The sequence below is a fragment of the Gorilla gorilla genome, chromosome 1 (assembly GCF_029281585.2).
Source record: "Gorilla gorilla gorilla isolate KB3781 chromosome 1, NHGRI_mGorGor1-v2.1_pri, whole genome shotgun sequence".
In the NCBI taxonomy this organism is placed as follows: domain Eukaryota; kingdom Metazoa; phylum Chordata; class Mammalia; order Primates; family Hominidae; genus Gorilla; species Gorilla gorilla.
In genome coordinates this window covers 178,521,256-178,537,893 of record NC_073224.2, presented here as the reverse complement: position 1 = coordinate 178,537,893, position 16,638 = coordinate 178,521,256, and the positions used below count along the sequence as shown (strand labels likewise).

At 40.2% G+C, this 16,638-nt stretch overlaps 1 protein-coding gene across 4 annotated transcripts in view; it reads left to right on the top strand.

Moving 5' to 3' along the window:
- NFIA (nuclear factor I A) overlaps nt 1-12,488 on the top strand; it is a 388,160-nt gene extending 375,672 nt beyond the window's left edge. For all 4 annotated transcript variants that reach the window (XM_055361791.2, XM_055361718.2, XM_019019125.4 and 1 more), the window contains one exon: nt 5,016-12,488. In XM_055361791.2, the coding sequence (XP_055217766.1) occupies nt 5,016-5,092 (77 nt within the window). In that variant the 3' untranslated portion in view covers nt 5,093-12,488. The remainder of the gene's footprint in view (nt 1-5,015) is intronic.
- The last annotated feature ends 4,150 nt before the right edge of the window (nt 12,489-16,638 follow it).

Here is a 16,638-nt window from a genome sequence, read left to right as displayed (position 1 = left end):
CAGAGTCCACTGAGAGACCTCATCCATTTCCATCATATTGAGATGGGCAGAAGAGACTACTGGGCTTTTGGCTGATTTGCCAAGGACAACTCATTTGGGCTAAACAGTAGGCTTTAGTCCATCCACAGAAGTGCGGGAAGCCAAAAATGACCCACTGGAGTAGTGTGAAGTAGTAGTGCAAAGCTAACACCTCCCCAAGAGAGAATGCACAACAGCGACAGCAGCTCCTGGAGTCTTGGCTTATTGGTTGGCTGAGTCCTCTTTGGGGGCTGATGAGGAGCTGGGCCTGCAGGGTGCGGGGAGGCCAGCCTGTGTTTGCACATTTCCGTTTTATGTGTGTGAATGTCCTCAAATAACCCACCTTGCCTGCAGAAGAAAGCCAAGTGTCACACCCAGTTCTGGATTCCACATTAACAACCTCCTTCCGCAGTGTTAAACTTTGCCCTTGTTGAGGCCTTTTGTTTAAGTTTTTAATCTGAAAAACAGATTCTGCTGCATCACAGTCCACTCTGCCCTCTGCCCCTGCCACCCCAGCACTCTCTGCTCCTTTTAGGGGTTAAAGTAAAATATAAAATACAAAAAGTGTTTCTCAGACATTTTTCTTTTTCCTCTAGAATGTGCATCCTGCCCTCTTAGTAAAAAGAGGATGTAAAAAGCCTTTTAAAAAGTTGTTGCACACATTAGAGCATTTGTTGCTAACGCAGGGGTTGAGGCCATGGCCCGCATCAGCTGTGTCTTCAGCAGCCCCATGACCACATTTTGGAAGATGGCCCCTGTGTTCTGATTGCTCTCTGTGAGGCGTAAGAAATGGAAGAGATTGGCACCGTCAGAGGTACCTTCTGCCATTTCAGGCTTCCTGTTTAGGATGCAGTCGGATAGATATTGTTTATGGTTCATAAAACCTGACTACTGTGAGTATTCCAGAATCCCAGCGGAATGGGATTCGAACTTTCATGGAGCTGTAAATTAACGGGCGGCAAGTGTGATAAAACTCCTTAGAGAACTGTGAGGGGTAAAAAGTCGTGCTGCAATGGTTAAATGAAATTTTATAAGCACATTCAGTGTGGAGCTGTTTTGCATTACATGAGTTGAATACCTTAGAGACGCCACATCTGCAGGCACTTTATTAAATCCTTAGTCAGCACTTTTCCAACCTGATGAGATTACTTCTTCATTTGACTGGAGAAAAGGAAAGCTGAGCTCTTGTCCTGGACTGCAGATTTCTTTTGATGTTTCACCTTGAACACTGAAAGAGGACAGTCACCCCCCTTCCCTCCCCACTCCCGCTCAGCACATCCCAAACTCTAGACATTGTGAATGTTACCGACTAATTTTACATAACTGGAGCCTTGGTGGGAGTGTGGATTTGTGGACCTCCACAACAACTATAGCTGACAGTTTCTGAGGAAAAAATAGATCAAAGCTCTGTGTTTACTTAATGTAAATGTATCAAGATAACATCATCCTATATTGCATTGTAATAATGCCACTCACTGCACATAGGGAGGGAGATTCCTTTGTAGTCCATTTGGATACAGTAGGGTAGATTAAGGGGCTATAAAGTACGAAGGCAGAAAACATATGAAACCTAAGCTTATGTCACTAAATGTCTGAGGATGGTTTTTGTTTAATGTGTTACCATTTTCCCAGTGATTTGCTGCTCAACCCCAACAGTCGAATAAGCTCAGATTTCTTTTATGTTTTTCCTATATGACCCAAGAAGAGAATATGCAGAATCATTCCTCAATTAATGTTCTAAAACTTGTACTGCTTGCATAATAGAAATTATAAGAAAATATCACAAGAGAAAAGTAGGCTTTTACAAACATTATATTGTCCATCTGGTGTTACTAGCAGCTCATGGAAGTTTCTAGGAATTGACTGGCTTACACATGTGTGACTGTCACATTCATCCCAATGGGCTTATGAGTGTCTTTACAAACTGATTAGGAGAAAATTCAGGGAGATGTATGAATTATTATTATTATTATTATTAGAACTATCTGCCATCTCTGCAAATAAATGATTTAATCAGAGACTTCAAAAAAAAAAAATTCCCTGTGTGGTTCCCCTAACCAACTTCCTATTCTGGAAAACCTTGGTCAAGTAGCTGGGTTAATTGTCATGAAGATTAGTGTGATGTTGAAATAAGTACTAATGGTCAAATTATAGGAGTGAACAAGTTTAAGAATAGGTTTTGGTTTGGGCCTGAAAGGGTTAATTAAGGTTTTTTCACGGGTTATTAAAGACCCCCAACCTCTGCCTTCAGGAGTCATATTGACACCCCACCACAGGGCAGCTCAGCCCCTCTATTGACATGTTGCTGGTCAGAGCACAATAGCCTTCTGTGTCTGCAAATCATTGCTAAAATCATCTCAAGGAAAAAAAAAGTTTGAAAGCTTTAACGTTAGACAAAAGCCCAAGAGTTGCAGCGCGCAGCTCAAAAACCTGGAGTCAGCAACTTCTATTGATTAAAAACTAACCTTTAAAGTAACTCTGAGAGTGTGTGGTTAGCATTTAAATTTAAACATGTCATGAGTTGATTTGTGTTACTGAATACCAACTCAGAAGGAGTAACATTCACATCGCATTTTTTTTTTCTAATTCCCTTAAGCAGCTAAAGTATTTCATGAAATGTCAATAGGGCAAAGAGAAAAAGAGGAGGGGGGCTGATGCTGGGCCTTGTAGTTTTCTTTCCCATGCAAATATCCACCCCCCAAAAGAAAAGTGTGGAGAGTGAAACACAATAATTAGTCCTTTGTCTAACTTTCCCAAGTGCCAGAGAAAGACAGATTAATTAAATATACAACAGTGTTGGTTTTTGGAGTGGGGGTCTTGCTTGCTGTGTAGGTCATAAATTAGGCAGAATAAATACTTCAATGTGTTTGCAGTGGGCCTGCTACGTCAGAACCACTGGAAGGTTGGTGGGAGGAGAGCAGAGGGTTTCTTGCTAATGATAGTCACGTCTGGGTCTGTCTGGTTGCTCTTAGCAACCAGACATGATGTAACACCAGGATGAACTTGAACTTGGGGGACTTGAAAAGAGAACAATAGACCAGAGCAATCAATAAAGCCTATTTCAGTGAAGGATTACAGAGCTGCTCTGGGGTAACCTTGTCGGCAAGGCACATACTGAATAGTAAGATGTGTGAAGAAACTTTTTTTTTTTTTTTTTTTTTTGCTTTGCTTTTTAAGAGAAGTGCAGAGGCACTGCAGATTTTTGTAGTGCCCTGAGGTCTCGTCCAGAAACTGTGGTGTGGAGAACTGCTCCCCCTGCTGACTCACTGGGTGCCAGGCCTTTGCTTCAAGAACTACCTTAGTGTCAGATTGAAGAAGTCTGGAATTTCACAACCAACTTAGAAAGTGTGAAAACAGAAATAGTAAGCATTATTCCCCACACCCAAAGTTTGAGCCTGTTTTGTAGAAGGGAGGAAGCGGCTCTAACGTGGATGAGAGTCAGCTGTTAGGTAGAGGCCTACTAGAAACACAGTTTGGGGCTTGCTTTCTCTCTCCTTTCTCTCCCCCTCTTCTTTCTTTTGTCCAGCTAGATTTAGGCCGTGTGTATTTGCCAGGCTGATTTCCTTTCAGGACACAAGAGGCTTTATTGTGTTCCTCAAAGCATGTGGTCAAAGAATAACATCTAAAAGTCTACAGGATGCGTAGTTTTTTGGTCTGGGCTTAAGTTTTTTAAACTCCTCTGGAAATCAAAGGTGGCTTGTGTGACTAGGAAATCTTATACCAAACTCCATGTAGCTATCACTTAGCCATTCATCCCTGGGGACCAAATGAGTCCTTACGTTACCTAATGGAATCTCTTCCACAGGGATGATCCTTCACCTGCCTGAAGCAACCCAATTAGAACCCTTTCTGATACTGTCAACTTAAAGAATTCAGAAGCATTGGCTTTTGTTAGGCCTTGGTAATTTTTCTGTAAATAATGATAAATGTAGTGAATTTGTCAAGGTATCTCTAGAGAAAAGTCGGCAAAAGCCACATACTTTTTTATTTCACTGGAGAAACTAACTCTGATGTTAGTCCATAATTGCTCGTTCTGTCTAGCTAACAGAAAAAGAAATGCCAGCAGATAAAGTGATATATGACCAGACAATTGCTCAAAGCTAATCGCCTAAGGATTTACGAAAGGAAAAGGTAACCAGTAACTGGGCCTGGCAGGCACACAGAAGGCTCTAAATAAATGCTGCATGGACGCAAGCATGAATGAAGGGTACGCAGTGGCCTCATTTTTCCTTTGGACAATGTGGTACTTAATAGAGTAAAATCTTGATCCTACTTAGTTATTATGTTTCATGTTTGAAAATACCATTTTAGATATATTGGGCTGAAAGGAGCATCTTCCCTCATAAAATCCTACATATGTAAGGAAGGAAAAATACTGTGACTTGCTCAGAATCACCCAGGAAGACTGGGTCTAGCACTTTTTCCACCTTACCTCCACTTATTCTTGTGTCGCTATTGACCATCTGGGCCTGTTAGGAGAGTGTCACAATCGTGGCTTCAGTGCCTGCACCTCATTTGAAAGGAGATGTTGAAAATCATCAGAGTAGCCATTCATTACCACATGAAACCCCTCCCTTCACCCATTCTCCATTCATTCAACTCTTCTTCATTAAGAACGTTCTGTATTCCAGGCACTGGGCTAGGCACTGAGGATTGAATGATAAACAAGATGGTCAAGTTTCCTGCCCTCCTATAACTGCCCCCATCAGTTAACAAAGCCCTTATTTGTATTTCAAGTGAACAGAAATACCTCATTCTGTAAGATACACTCAGAATGTTGGAAAACCCCAGCGAAGACAATGATTTATAATTTCAGAAGAGTAAGATCAGTTTCAGTGTCACAGGATTTTTTATTGTCTGTCATGCCTTTACTTTTCCCAGCGAATCCCTCCCGCATCCCTAACGTAGATCCTGATTTCGTGGTTGAAAAGGCAACTTCTAAAACACACGTTTTTACAAATTGTGATTTTAATTGTATTTTTCCTTTTGTCTTCCAGTCCTGGTACCTGGGATAAAAGTTGCAGCGTCCCACCATCCACCAGACAGACCACCTGACCCCTTCTCAACTCTGTAACATGGACGCAACCTCAACCCAGCGCAGTTACAACTTCACTGTCAGTGGAAGGGGAGAAAAACCGATTCAAATCAACTTGTACATGGAAACAGCAAGCATTATGGTCAAACAGCAAAGGCCATAACCTTTTGGGATTTTTTTTTAAAAAAATACTTTAGGGACTGTTGTAATTTCTCATATGGTGCTGGAAATGGTTGGGCTTTGTAACATTTGAAGTGTTTCCATGGTAGCGTGAGCATTAGGTGATGTGGCTAGCGGAGGACTACCCTTGCTCACTGTTGTAACACACTTTCCTTACGGAGCCTGGCTGTTTCACAGTATTTCATGAATTTACCCACACAGGTGTGATCCTCCTTGAGCATTGAGGAGGCACATGGAGAACTAAATCTTTTGTAGTAGCTGAGATCTGCAATATATAACTTACGGGACAGTCAAAGGGCAATGTTTTTCTGTAACATATTGGAAAAAGAAAATGCAGTTATATTCCTTTTTTATTTGTTCCTTTAGTTTGTTTTGGTTCAGCAGTCAGCAGTTAAGTATGTAACATGGCCCGCAAGGACAATGAATCCACTCACATTGCAGAACAATTCCAAAAATGGCAAACTACTACTACTACTGTTCAGTTTTTTAAAAGTTTTGAAATGCTGCACTTACATTTAAAAAAACAACAACAACATTTTTTCAACAATTTCAACAATGACACAAAAATTCACATGGAAATGGGGAAGATGGTCTGTTTTGACAGAAACTGACAGGAATCAATCAAAACAATCGAATTTTGAATTGAGTAAAGTGCAATTTCATTGGATAGCTAAATATCTTTGTAAGATAGAGATTGTTGAAAATTCTATTTTTGTTTTTCTAGTCCTTTCACCCCAGGACTCTAAATTATTGGGGTAAAAAACAGCCTTGCAAGAAAAAGGGGAGCTATTTTTGCTTTTTATGTTTTTTATTGTTAAACTTGTATCCCTTTAAAAACTGAAGGAAATTTAAAAAAAAAACAAAAAAACAAATCTAATGGTGCTTTTACCACAATATGTTAACTACATTAAATGCTAATTAATTATTTTCTGTTATCAAAGCACATGACTAAAATGAAATCATGGTATCTGTTAATTTTATAAGCTAGAAGTCACTATAATGGATTATGCCAATTCTAAAAAATTTTACACCTATCTGGCATCATAGGATTTATCAGTTATCAGACACCTCATTGTACCAGAGATTGTCCAGAAGTTTTAAAGACCTTTGCATCCCTGAACTGGGCTATGGGAAATAATAATAGTAATAATAATAATAATAATAATGAAACCAATACTGACACAAATGCTGGTGCCCATTCAGATCAAGGGTACTTGTTAGGGAAAAAAAAAAGTTTGCACCCCCAAACGTCCTGTATCTTATGAAAAAAAAAAAAAAAACAAAAACAAAAACAAAAAAAACAAAAAACCACAGAAACAAAAACAAAAAAAAGTGCAAGTGATTTTTCTACCAGACAGCGAAGCACCCCTTTGCTTCCCATGCGACTTCAAGAAGGTTTCCTATACTATACATATATATACGTTCTGGTTGGCAAGCCCTGCTGATCAGAGAAAGTCTCTGCATGTTCTAGTGTTAGTAACTAATTTTTATATAGTTAATGTAGGATAAAGTAGAGTGCATTAAGACACAATATTGTAACCCTACTCTAGGCACTTGCCTTTAAACTATGTTTTTCAGCCCTTCAGAAGGGTTCTACTACTGTCCTATACAATCAAGTAACTGAAATTCTTGGGAAGACACTTTGCTCCTCATCTTTCTCCCCGAAACAATGTTGTTTTGTTTTGTTTTTTTTCCTTAATTTGCACGAAAACAAAAATTCCATATCAATGTGCCTTGCCCTGGATAGCGATTATTTGTGGAATTGTTGCACATGCTCCTCTATTGAAAGGGGTTTTTCCCTAGTCAAGCATTTGGAGACACTTTTTGTAAATGTGACTTTTATGTCAGCCATCGTCAGTTTCAACATCTAGAACTAAATAGAAAGCTAGTTGTTCCGCAGATAGGAGTAGTCTTTATTGTCCTGTACGGTCGGTGGCAGTGCTATTCTGAGATCTGTAGATGCTTAGAATATCAGTATTTTGGATGTTGCTGCATTTTACAATTTATTTGGAGTCTTCCTTTATTTTCCCCCAGATATATGAAAATATGCAATACCTGCTTATATCATGTAGAAAAGCTTAGCAATTATTAATTTTTCTTTTATTTTTTTTTATTTGACCAAAGTCGGTGCTGCACTTGACGCAGTGTGTTTTAGGTGTTTGTCTTTGTACTTTTTTGTGATTTTTGAATGCACGTGCGCAGGAAGGGCTCCTCTTAGAGAAGCAGTCAAACTGTGAAGCACTAAGCTGACCCTGCTTCAAGCAATTTTGTTTTTACAACTGTTCCTTTCACAAGCAAGCCTTAAAAAAAAAAAGACAACTTCCTTTTTCTTCAGCTCCCACACCCCATTTTTCTTAGCAGACTGCAGTCAATCCACATTCAATAAAAAGTATATAATGCCCATTTTTATATGCACGTTTTTAAACTTCCAAGTTCTGAAAATTGTTTACTGGTTATCTCTATTTAAGGAAAAAAAAATAAAATAAAACATTTTGGATTTTCATATGTGTCTGATAAGTGGTTGAATAGTCGTTTGGCGCTGTTGTATGGTGTGATTGTCAGTGTATGGTGTCACTTCCTATAGCCAGCCAGCATACTTTGCCTTCCCCTATAGCACTTAGCTGGGCATTACTTTATTATGACATATGTGCACTAAAAAATAAAAAAAAGGAAAAAAGAAAAAAAAAAGAAAAAATAGCAGCTTTCAGTGCTTCACAGTGAAGGGAAAAAAGCCTAGACAAACATTTTGTCAGAACCTTGCAATAAGCCAAGGTATTACCAGTAAATTGGTTGTATATACAATAAAATTGCACCCTTTTTTAAACAAAACAAACTAAGCAATAGTTTGGGCAGTTTTAGTTGTTTTTAGTGAGCATGTTGTAGTCATGACTGCAAAGAGAGAGAATAAACTGCCCGCTCAGAAGATATGTAATTTGTATTGTTGTATAGTTTTATTGATTACACTGATTTATTCTACCCTATTTTATAATGCAGGACTTTTGTAATGTTGTTTAAATGAGGAAAAATTTCTGTCAAATTAGCCTAGTAAAATTTCTGATTGTTCATTATAAAGGCAGCGTTCATAGAATTGCTTTTCTTTCTTTTTACCCCCCCTTTGGGAACTGGATTTAAGTTTAAAACTTTCCTGTTTCCTTTTTTTTTTTTTTGTAAGTATTTAAATACAATTATTTTTTTCTCTCAATGGTATGGCATATTCCTATGCTTGAGAAGTATAGGTCTACTGAAAAACCATTGTAAATGGACGTTACAGGTATGCTGTATTTTTGAAGGTATTTTGTTGTATTAAGTTTGATGAAGCTAAAATTAGGGAACTCTGAACAGATTTGCAGGAAAAAAATGTTTTAAAGGCTTTAAAACATTAGGGAGGCAGTCTAGGGTGATAACGAACAGGGGTTAAGTATTAAATACACTAAGTCACATTTTTGTTCATGTTTCATTGTCCAGAAAGCAGCAGGAAACTAGTTCAGTTGTGATCAAGCAGGAAAAAAGAAACACCAACAGTTGCCAGTGTTTTTGCTTTTTAGCTTAAAAGCATAGTGAAGATGCTTGAGGAAGACTTTGCTACCTGGGGTGTGTAGACAGACAGACTGAGAGCTATCAGCATTTGAAGGCCCAGCCCTTGACTCTGAGACACATTTGAATTTTTTCTTTCCCATCAAATGGCATTAACAAGATTGGGCAAAGATGAGTCCCTCAAATTTCTGTGTTTTTTTTGTTTGTTTGTTTGTTTGTTTTTTCTTTGGGAACTGAAGTCAGAGGCACGAACACTAAATCTTAGCATTTTTCTGTAGACTTTTTCTTCTGGCCCTTGTCCCTGCCGGCAAAACGCCCCTTTTCTGATCATTCGTGGGCAGAGGGCCTCCCAGTAATGCCACGCTCTCCATCCTAGAGAGCCTTCTCTTTCCTCTGAGGTTTGAACTGATGTTCTGTTTCTTCACACCCTGGTATGACAGTTACATATGGTCAGCCCGCTCCCCAGGCCCGTCCCTGCCGCCGCCAGGTGTGGGCTCTAGGCAGGCCGACAAGGTTACACCTCCCAGAGCTTGTGATCTTCATTTTCTGACAGTCAAAGTGTGAAGGAACCCAGACTTCCCTGAGCCACGGTGTTCAGTCAGCCCACAGGAATATGCAAGACCCATCTCCAAAAGTTTGTCTTTGATTTTTTCCAAGCCCTTAGCCCCATAAGCTTTGAATCCTGTAGTTACAGTGGCATAAAGGACTGACAAAACCTGGATAAAGAAAAACCTTTTTTTTCTATGAATTTTTTTTGTTTTTTAGGGGAAAGGGATTCTAAGAATGTCATTTAATGTACTTTGCATCATGTCTCTAGAAATATCTTTGTCCATAGTGGTGGTGGTGTCTCTCTCTCTCTCTCTTTTTGTTTGCTTCTGTTTTCTTTCTTGTCTTCATTCTTTCTTTTCTTTTTTATTTCTGGTAGCAGGCCTCCATAGAACAAATCTAAAACACAACCACCATAGTAATGTAAGGAGAGCTTCAGTGGCACCTCACAACCCACCCTTCGAGATCTGTCCAAAGACAGTCTCAGAAAGCTGCACTGCCCACCGGCTCGGCTTTCATTCAAATAGGCTTCCAAGGCCAATTCTGTCTTGAAGTCAATGCATGTAGTTACTGTTTGACAGTAAACCCGCTCTGCCTTCTCCACGTCCAAGGCTGTGCATTCGTCTAATTAGCGTCGTGTATGTTTTCCTTTTATTTTTTCCAATAAAAAAGCAGTGGGATGAAAATTGCTTTGATATATAGCAGGTAACATTGAAGCTATTCCATAGCACTTAACTGTAGTGAATACTGTGTCACCAATTTTGAAATCAATTTAATGTTTAATGCAAATCCATTACATGGTGCTATTATAGGCTGACAAAATGATTTACACAAATGTGACAACTTGGGCTCAATTCACTCTGCTTTCCAACAGTGTAAATGCATAGCAGTGTTTATCTGCATGAGAACTATGCACTAATCTATCTGAAGAAAAAAACTATATCAACTTTGGTATCTACTTTCCGTTTACTTCAATCCTTGCCTTTTTGGTCATTGTTATAATGCCAGCTTTAGGACAGAAAGAATTATAAGAAAACCAGCATAATACCTGATATATTAAAATGTAGTGCCTGTGAAATCTGTATTATATTGCTCTTCTGAAGTAAGATTTTTCTACACCGGTAGCCTTCGCTGTCTGTCAGTCAGGACCTTCTGGTATAGGTGATGTAAAATAACCGTACAATATTAATGCATGCTATTCCATAATGCTTAGTGAACTGTATGAATATTACTCAAAGTTATGTTAGTCTTTTTTTCCGACTTGGTTCTTGTCAGCTAGGTTTAAAGGTATTTCACTGAGAACGCAAATTCTGTCTTTTCTTGATTTCGGCTGTTTTCAGTATTTTGGAGGTATACATTTACTTAAATTCAGTATTACTCGTGTTTTGTTTTTGTTTTTGTTTTTTGTTTTCTTTTTCCTAGGGGACAAGCATGGGTGTTTGATTTCAGAAATCAGTACCTGGCAAGATTTTTGTCTCAAAACGACTATTTGAATTTCAAGAACTGTGCTGCGAAGACACTCTTTGAGAACATTTGCGAGTCGGGGGCATTTTCCTTGACCCTTGACTGACGCTATGCGGAGACTGATACATTTTCTTAATGGACAATGTTCAAGCCAGGTACCCATGCTTGATCTGTCTTCACACCAGACCTCCTCATATTAAAAGGAAAAATAAGAAAAAAAATGTAAGAAATCACATGGCTATTTAGTTTCATGCACAGTTGCAATATTTTCTTCAAAAATAAAACTCTGTACAAACTTTGGGCCCGATTCATAAGAAAAAGAAGTTTGCTATTAACACGGGATTTTTTAATATACTTTTTTTGGTCTAAATTTGAAATTACTTGCTTCCCAAATTAAATAAATTTCATCTCATTTTTTTCCCTAAACCAGCGCCCATCTGCCTTTTATTCCCCAGAGAGTTACCTTTCCCAGATTAGGGGGATGGTATGTGGGGAGCAGATAGCGGAAATGCTTAGAAAGATAAGGGGGACCACCCACAGCTGGTCATGAGAACAGGGAGACAGTGTGTGGGCGTGGGACCTCATCCGTGTGCCTGGTATCCTGAGTTTTACATGTAGACGCATTCGCCTATTTGATTCAGAAAAATAAACTTTCCCAAAATGTGTCTGAACCACAAGAGCATACAGTGGAAGTGCTACCTCTAATCTAACCAGAGCACCTTCATGGTGGAAGACACCCACCAGGTCATACAATGTGAACTTTTGTATCTCTGCAGTGGTTTCAAGGACAAATAGTGTCCAACGTATTGGGCCATTTTTCCTGCTGTTTTTATACTCAACTTCTCAAAATGAAAAAAGCTTTTATTTTTCCTTTGACTTATTTGTGTTGTTCTTATTTTTTAAATTTTTATTTTTTGGTAATAGTCTGTAAATTAGCCTTTTTGGGTTTTTTTTTTTTTTTTTTTTTTGGCTTTTTTTTTTTGTTTTTTTTTTCTTTTGACATTGCAACCGAAGGTCATAAGGCCGCTAGCTCTGCTGGGACAGAGGCTTGAGAGAACTGCCGGCTCGGTGCCTTCTCCCTGGTCTCAGACCATCGTCTCTGCACTGCGAAGGCATTTGGTAGCCTCACCACTGAGATACTAACTAGACCTAGACTAGGAGCTTTATCAGGTTCTAGGAGATCCTTTAGGAAGACTCTCAAAGGCAAATCCCTGATCCCCCGCCCCACCCTAGCCCTGCCCTCTCACCAGAGCAAAATTCACTGGGGACTTTTCCCACCACACATGGAAATCTGTCCACTCGGAATACCTCTGTTTTCCATTTCAAATTGTAGGGGGAGGGGATGGAACACTTCCAGTGATGGTAAGAGATCTGTTATGAAACGAAACACCCCCCGTGTTAATAACTTGGTCTGAAATCTGTTTTTATGAGCCGGGCCCCCTGTGCCTCTAGTATACTTGTATTGACTCTCATAGTTACCCTTTCAGTTTTACTGTGTTCTGTGAAAATTTGTAATTGGTTGAGAATCACTGTGGGCGTCCATTCTTATTCAACTAAATCTCCACAGGTTTTTTGAGCTGGTGTGGATTAGTTTAACTCTTGTATTCAACCATTAGTGCTACCACCTTCTCACATTACAATACAATTACTGGAAGCAAGTACTGCATTTCCTATGCAACAAAAAAGGAAAAATAAAAAATTGCTAATGCTATGGAAGCTGTGTCATCATTTGCTTTACAGCTTGCCTGGGTGATTGAGTGACAGTCACGGGTGTGGACTGGAGGCTCCTACAGAAGATGGTCTTTATGCACCATGGGGTTTGTCAGGCACATAGCATCCTTGGCTGTGTTCTGATGGGCAGTGTTACTTTTTTCACCTACTTGGACAAATACAGGATTTGACACTGACATAGTGTTTACTGTGTGCCTGATATTGTTCTGAGTGCTGTATAGATTGTATCAGTTGGGGCCCAATCGGGAATCAGAATAAGATTCAATGGGTTTTCCAACAGGGGCTGTAAAGTTGCCTAGGTATTAGTAACTGCAGGATACAGCCACCACTCCTGGAGCTGGGGAAACCGAAGGGAAAGGTGGGCTTACCAGAACCTAGGCACTCAAGGAGGGACACCACACAGCTGATATTTGGGTCTTTCCTGAGGGAGGTGGTCACCACAAAGGTGGGGACAGCACATGGCCAGTGGCCAGACCTCTGAGAAGACATGGGTGCTGGTGCTAGAATCACTGCAGAGAATGAAGGGGAGATTAGTACTTCTGAGAAGGTGAGGTGTGGCTGGTGCCAGAGTGCCCAAAGGAGCTGGAGGCTGCAGGTGCAGCTGTTCTCTGCTGCGGTGGCATTGTGGACAGAAACTGAAACCAGAAAGAAATCCCTTCGCCCTCTTCCTCCTCCTCCTCCTCCTCCTAGGCTCCTGCCTGTGTCTCTCATGGGCTGGACCTAATGGTAGCCATCAGGCAAGGGAGTCTGGAAAAGGTAATGAGAAAAATATCAGCCCCAACCCCATGAAGCAGAATATAGATGAGACAGCTTGGAGACAAGACGATACATAAATAACAGCAGACATATCTCAGTCCATTCAAACCTCACAGCCACCCTGGGAGAGAGGTACTGCTTTTATCCTTTTATAGATGAGGAAACCAAGGCAGAGGGAGATTAAATAATTTATCCAAGGCCATATGGTGTGTAATTGACAAAGGGGGATTTGAATCCAAGAAATCCGGCCCCAACCTCCATCCTATAATCACTGCAATATATTGACTCTATTAATTATTTATTCAATAAATACTTATTGAGTGCCTACTATGTACCAGAGACCATGCCAGGGGCTAGAAATAGTAAAGATTGGGCATCTATGCTGATAGAGTATGTATTCTAGTGGACAAACGAAACATTCAAATAATGTTTGAACAGCAGCAGAGGTAAGCATGTGGTTGTGATACGTGCCATAAATGTTATACATTGTTGCAGGAGGATGCCATGAGCTCAAGAGTTCGAGACCAGCCTGGGTAACACAGGGAGACCCCATCTCTAACAAAAATTTAAAAATTTAAAAATTGGCTGAGCATGGTGGTGTGCACCTGTGGTCCCAGCTACTTGGGAGGCTGAGGTGGGAGGATGGCTTGAACCTGGGAGATCGAGGCTGCAGTGAGCCATGATCGTACCACTGCACTCCAGCCAGAGTGACAGAGCGAGACCCTGTCTCAAAATAAATTTGTTTAAAAAAGGATATACATTGCCATGAAAGCCTAGTGAGACTAGTATGATAGGTAGAAATTAACCAGGCAAAAGAGGGAAGAAAGAACATTCTGCGCAGAAAAACCAGCACGTACAAAGAACCTGAGTCAAATGGAGCTCGGCACCTGTGAGGGGATAGAAGAAGGCTTGTTTGGATGAAGAGAGAAACGGAGAAGAAATGCAGTACGAAATGAAGCTTGATATTTAGGTCAAGACATTGTGGGACCTTGCAGGCAGGTTTGTCCTACCTTCTAAGCACTTTATAAAACATGTATCAGTCAGATTAGGTCTATGCTGTCATACAAACAAGTCCAAAATCTCAGTGGCTCACAACAATAAAGGTTTACCACCGATTTTACATGTCTATCAAAGGTTGCCTGGGGCCTCTGCACAGGATCTCATTCCGGGACCCAGGGTGAAAAGTAGCTACCATCTGGACCACTGCTGGATGTGTCAGCAAGGCACATAGCTGGCTTTTAATATTCCAACTGGAATTGACACACGCCACTCCGCTCACATTTCACTGGCCAGAGGAAGTCACCAGGCCATGCCTGGGTTTGACAGGACCTAGAAGGATAATCCTTCCCCGCGGAAGGCTTAGAGAACATTACTGCAGCCTAGTTAGGAGAGAGAAGTATGACCTGAGTGGAGAGGGCTGCCGAAGAAAGCCACTGCAGCAATGGAAGAGATGACAGACTCCCAGGCTGTGGTGCCCATGATAGAATGTAAGAGAAGTGGATAGATGCGAGAGATTAATACAGATATTAATAAGCACTGCGTATTGAGCTCTTTCATGTGCCAAGTGCTATAGGTGATTTATCCCATTAAATTGAATATGTTCTCTCTTATTATTGTAGCTCTCAGAAAGGTATAGTCAGTCCTCAAAACACATTGCTGACTCAAGTGAATAGAGCAATTTCACATGTACGTGCCTTAGAGTTTAAGTTAGACCAAATCAGTCACTACCTTATTTCAGTCTTGAGTATTTTGAGATTAAGAAATTGGAATGAAAGTCAGCCAACACCACCCCTTTATTGACATACTCTATGACAAGTGGTGTGTAATACTGGGCTCAAAGGGAAGGTAATGCAGTGATCAAAACCATGGACTCAGACCCAGACAGCCTGGGTTCAATCCTGGCTCTGCATTTTATTAGCTCTGTGGTGTTGGCAAGTGCCTCAGTTTCCCCATTGGTAAGATGGGAATAATTACAACAGCACCGAACTACTTCACAGGGCTGATGTAGATTTTTGATGAGTTAAATTTTGTAAAGTGGTTAATAGAGGCTTGGCATATTGTAAATGCTATGTGAATGCTGTAACTAACTCAACAAATGATTCCAAAATGTAGACATAAGGCATTCTTTCAGTGCACCATTGGCATAAACCTTCTTCCTCTTCCTGATCATTTTCAGGCCTCTATTTGGGGGAATTCTGAAACCTTTCATCTAACACCTGCCTCAACTAAGTAGGAGGAAGTAGCATACAAAATGAGTCCAGGATTTAAAAAAATGTGGTATATATCCACAATGGAATATTATTCAGCCATAAAAGAATGAAATTCTGCCATTTGCAGCAACATGGATGAGCCCAGGGGACATTATCGTTAAGTGAAATAAGCCAGGTGCAAAAAGACAAATACTGCATGTTCTCACTCATATGTGAAAGCAAAAGTTGACCTTGTAGAGAGTAGAACATTGGTGAGAGGCAGGAAAAGCGGGGTGTGCAGGATAACAAGTTGGCTAATGGGTACAAAATTACAATTAGGAGAAATAAGTTATAGTGTTCTTATAGCGCAGTAGGATATATGTAGCTAACAATAATATATTGTACATATCAAAATAGCTAGAAGAGAGGGTTTTGAATGTTCCCAACACAAAGAAATGATCAACATTGGAGGTGATCGATATTTCAATCAGCCTGATTTTATCGTTACACATTGTATACATTCATTAAAAGAACACGTGTACCCCATAAATATATATGATTATTATGTATCAATTTAAAACTTAAAAGAATTTTTTGAGATGGACTCTTACTCTGTTGCCCAGGCTGAAGTACAGTGGCACAGTCTTGGCTCACTGCAGCCTCCACCTCCTGGTTTCAAGCAATTCTTGATCCTCGTGCATCAGCCTCCTGAGTAGCTGAGATTACAGGTGTGCGCCACCATGCCCAGCTATTTTTTATATTTTTAGTAGAGATGGGGTTTTGCCATGTTGCCCAGGCTGGTCTTGAACTTCTGTCCCCAAGTGATCTGCCCACTTCAGCCTCCCAAAGTGCCCGCCAGGATTATAGGCATGAACCACTGCACCCAGCCAAAACTTAAAAATGTATATGTGTGTGTGTGTGTGTGTGTGTGTGTGTGTGTGTGTGTGTCTATATATATATATATATATATATATATATATATATATATATATATATATGGAGTTTCACTCTTGTTGCCCAGGCTGGAGTGCAATGGCGCCAATGGCGTGATCTCGACTCACTGCAAACTCTGCCTCCCAGGTTCAAGCGATTCTCCAGCCTCAGCCTCCCTAGTAGCTGGGATTGCAGGTGCCCACCACCACACCTAACTAATTTTTTGTATTTTTAGTGGAGACAGGGTTTCAC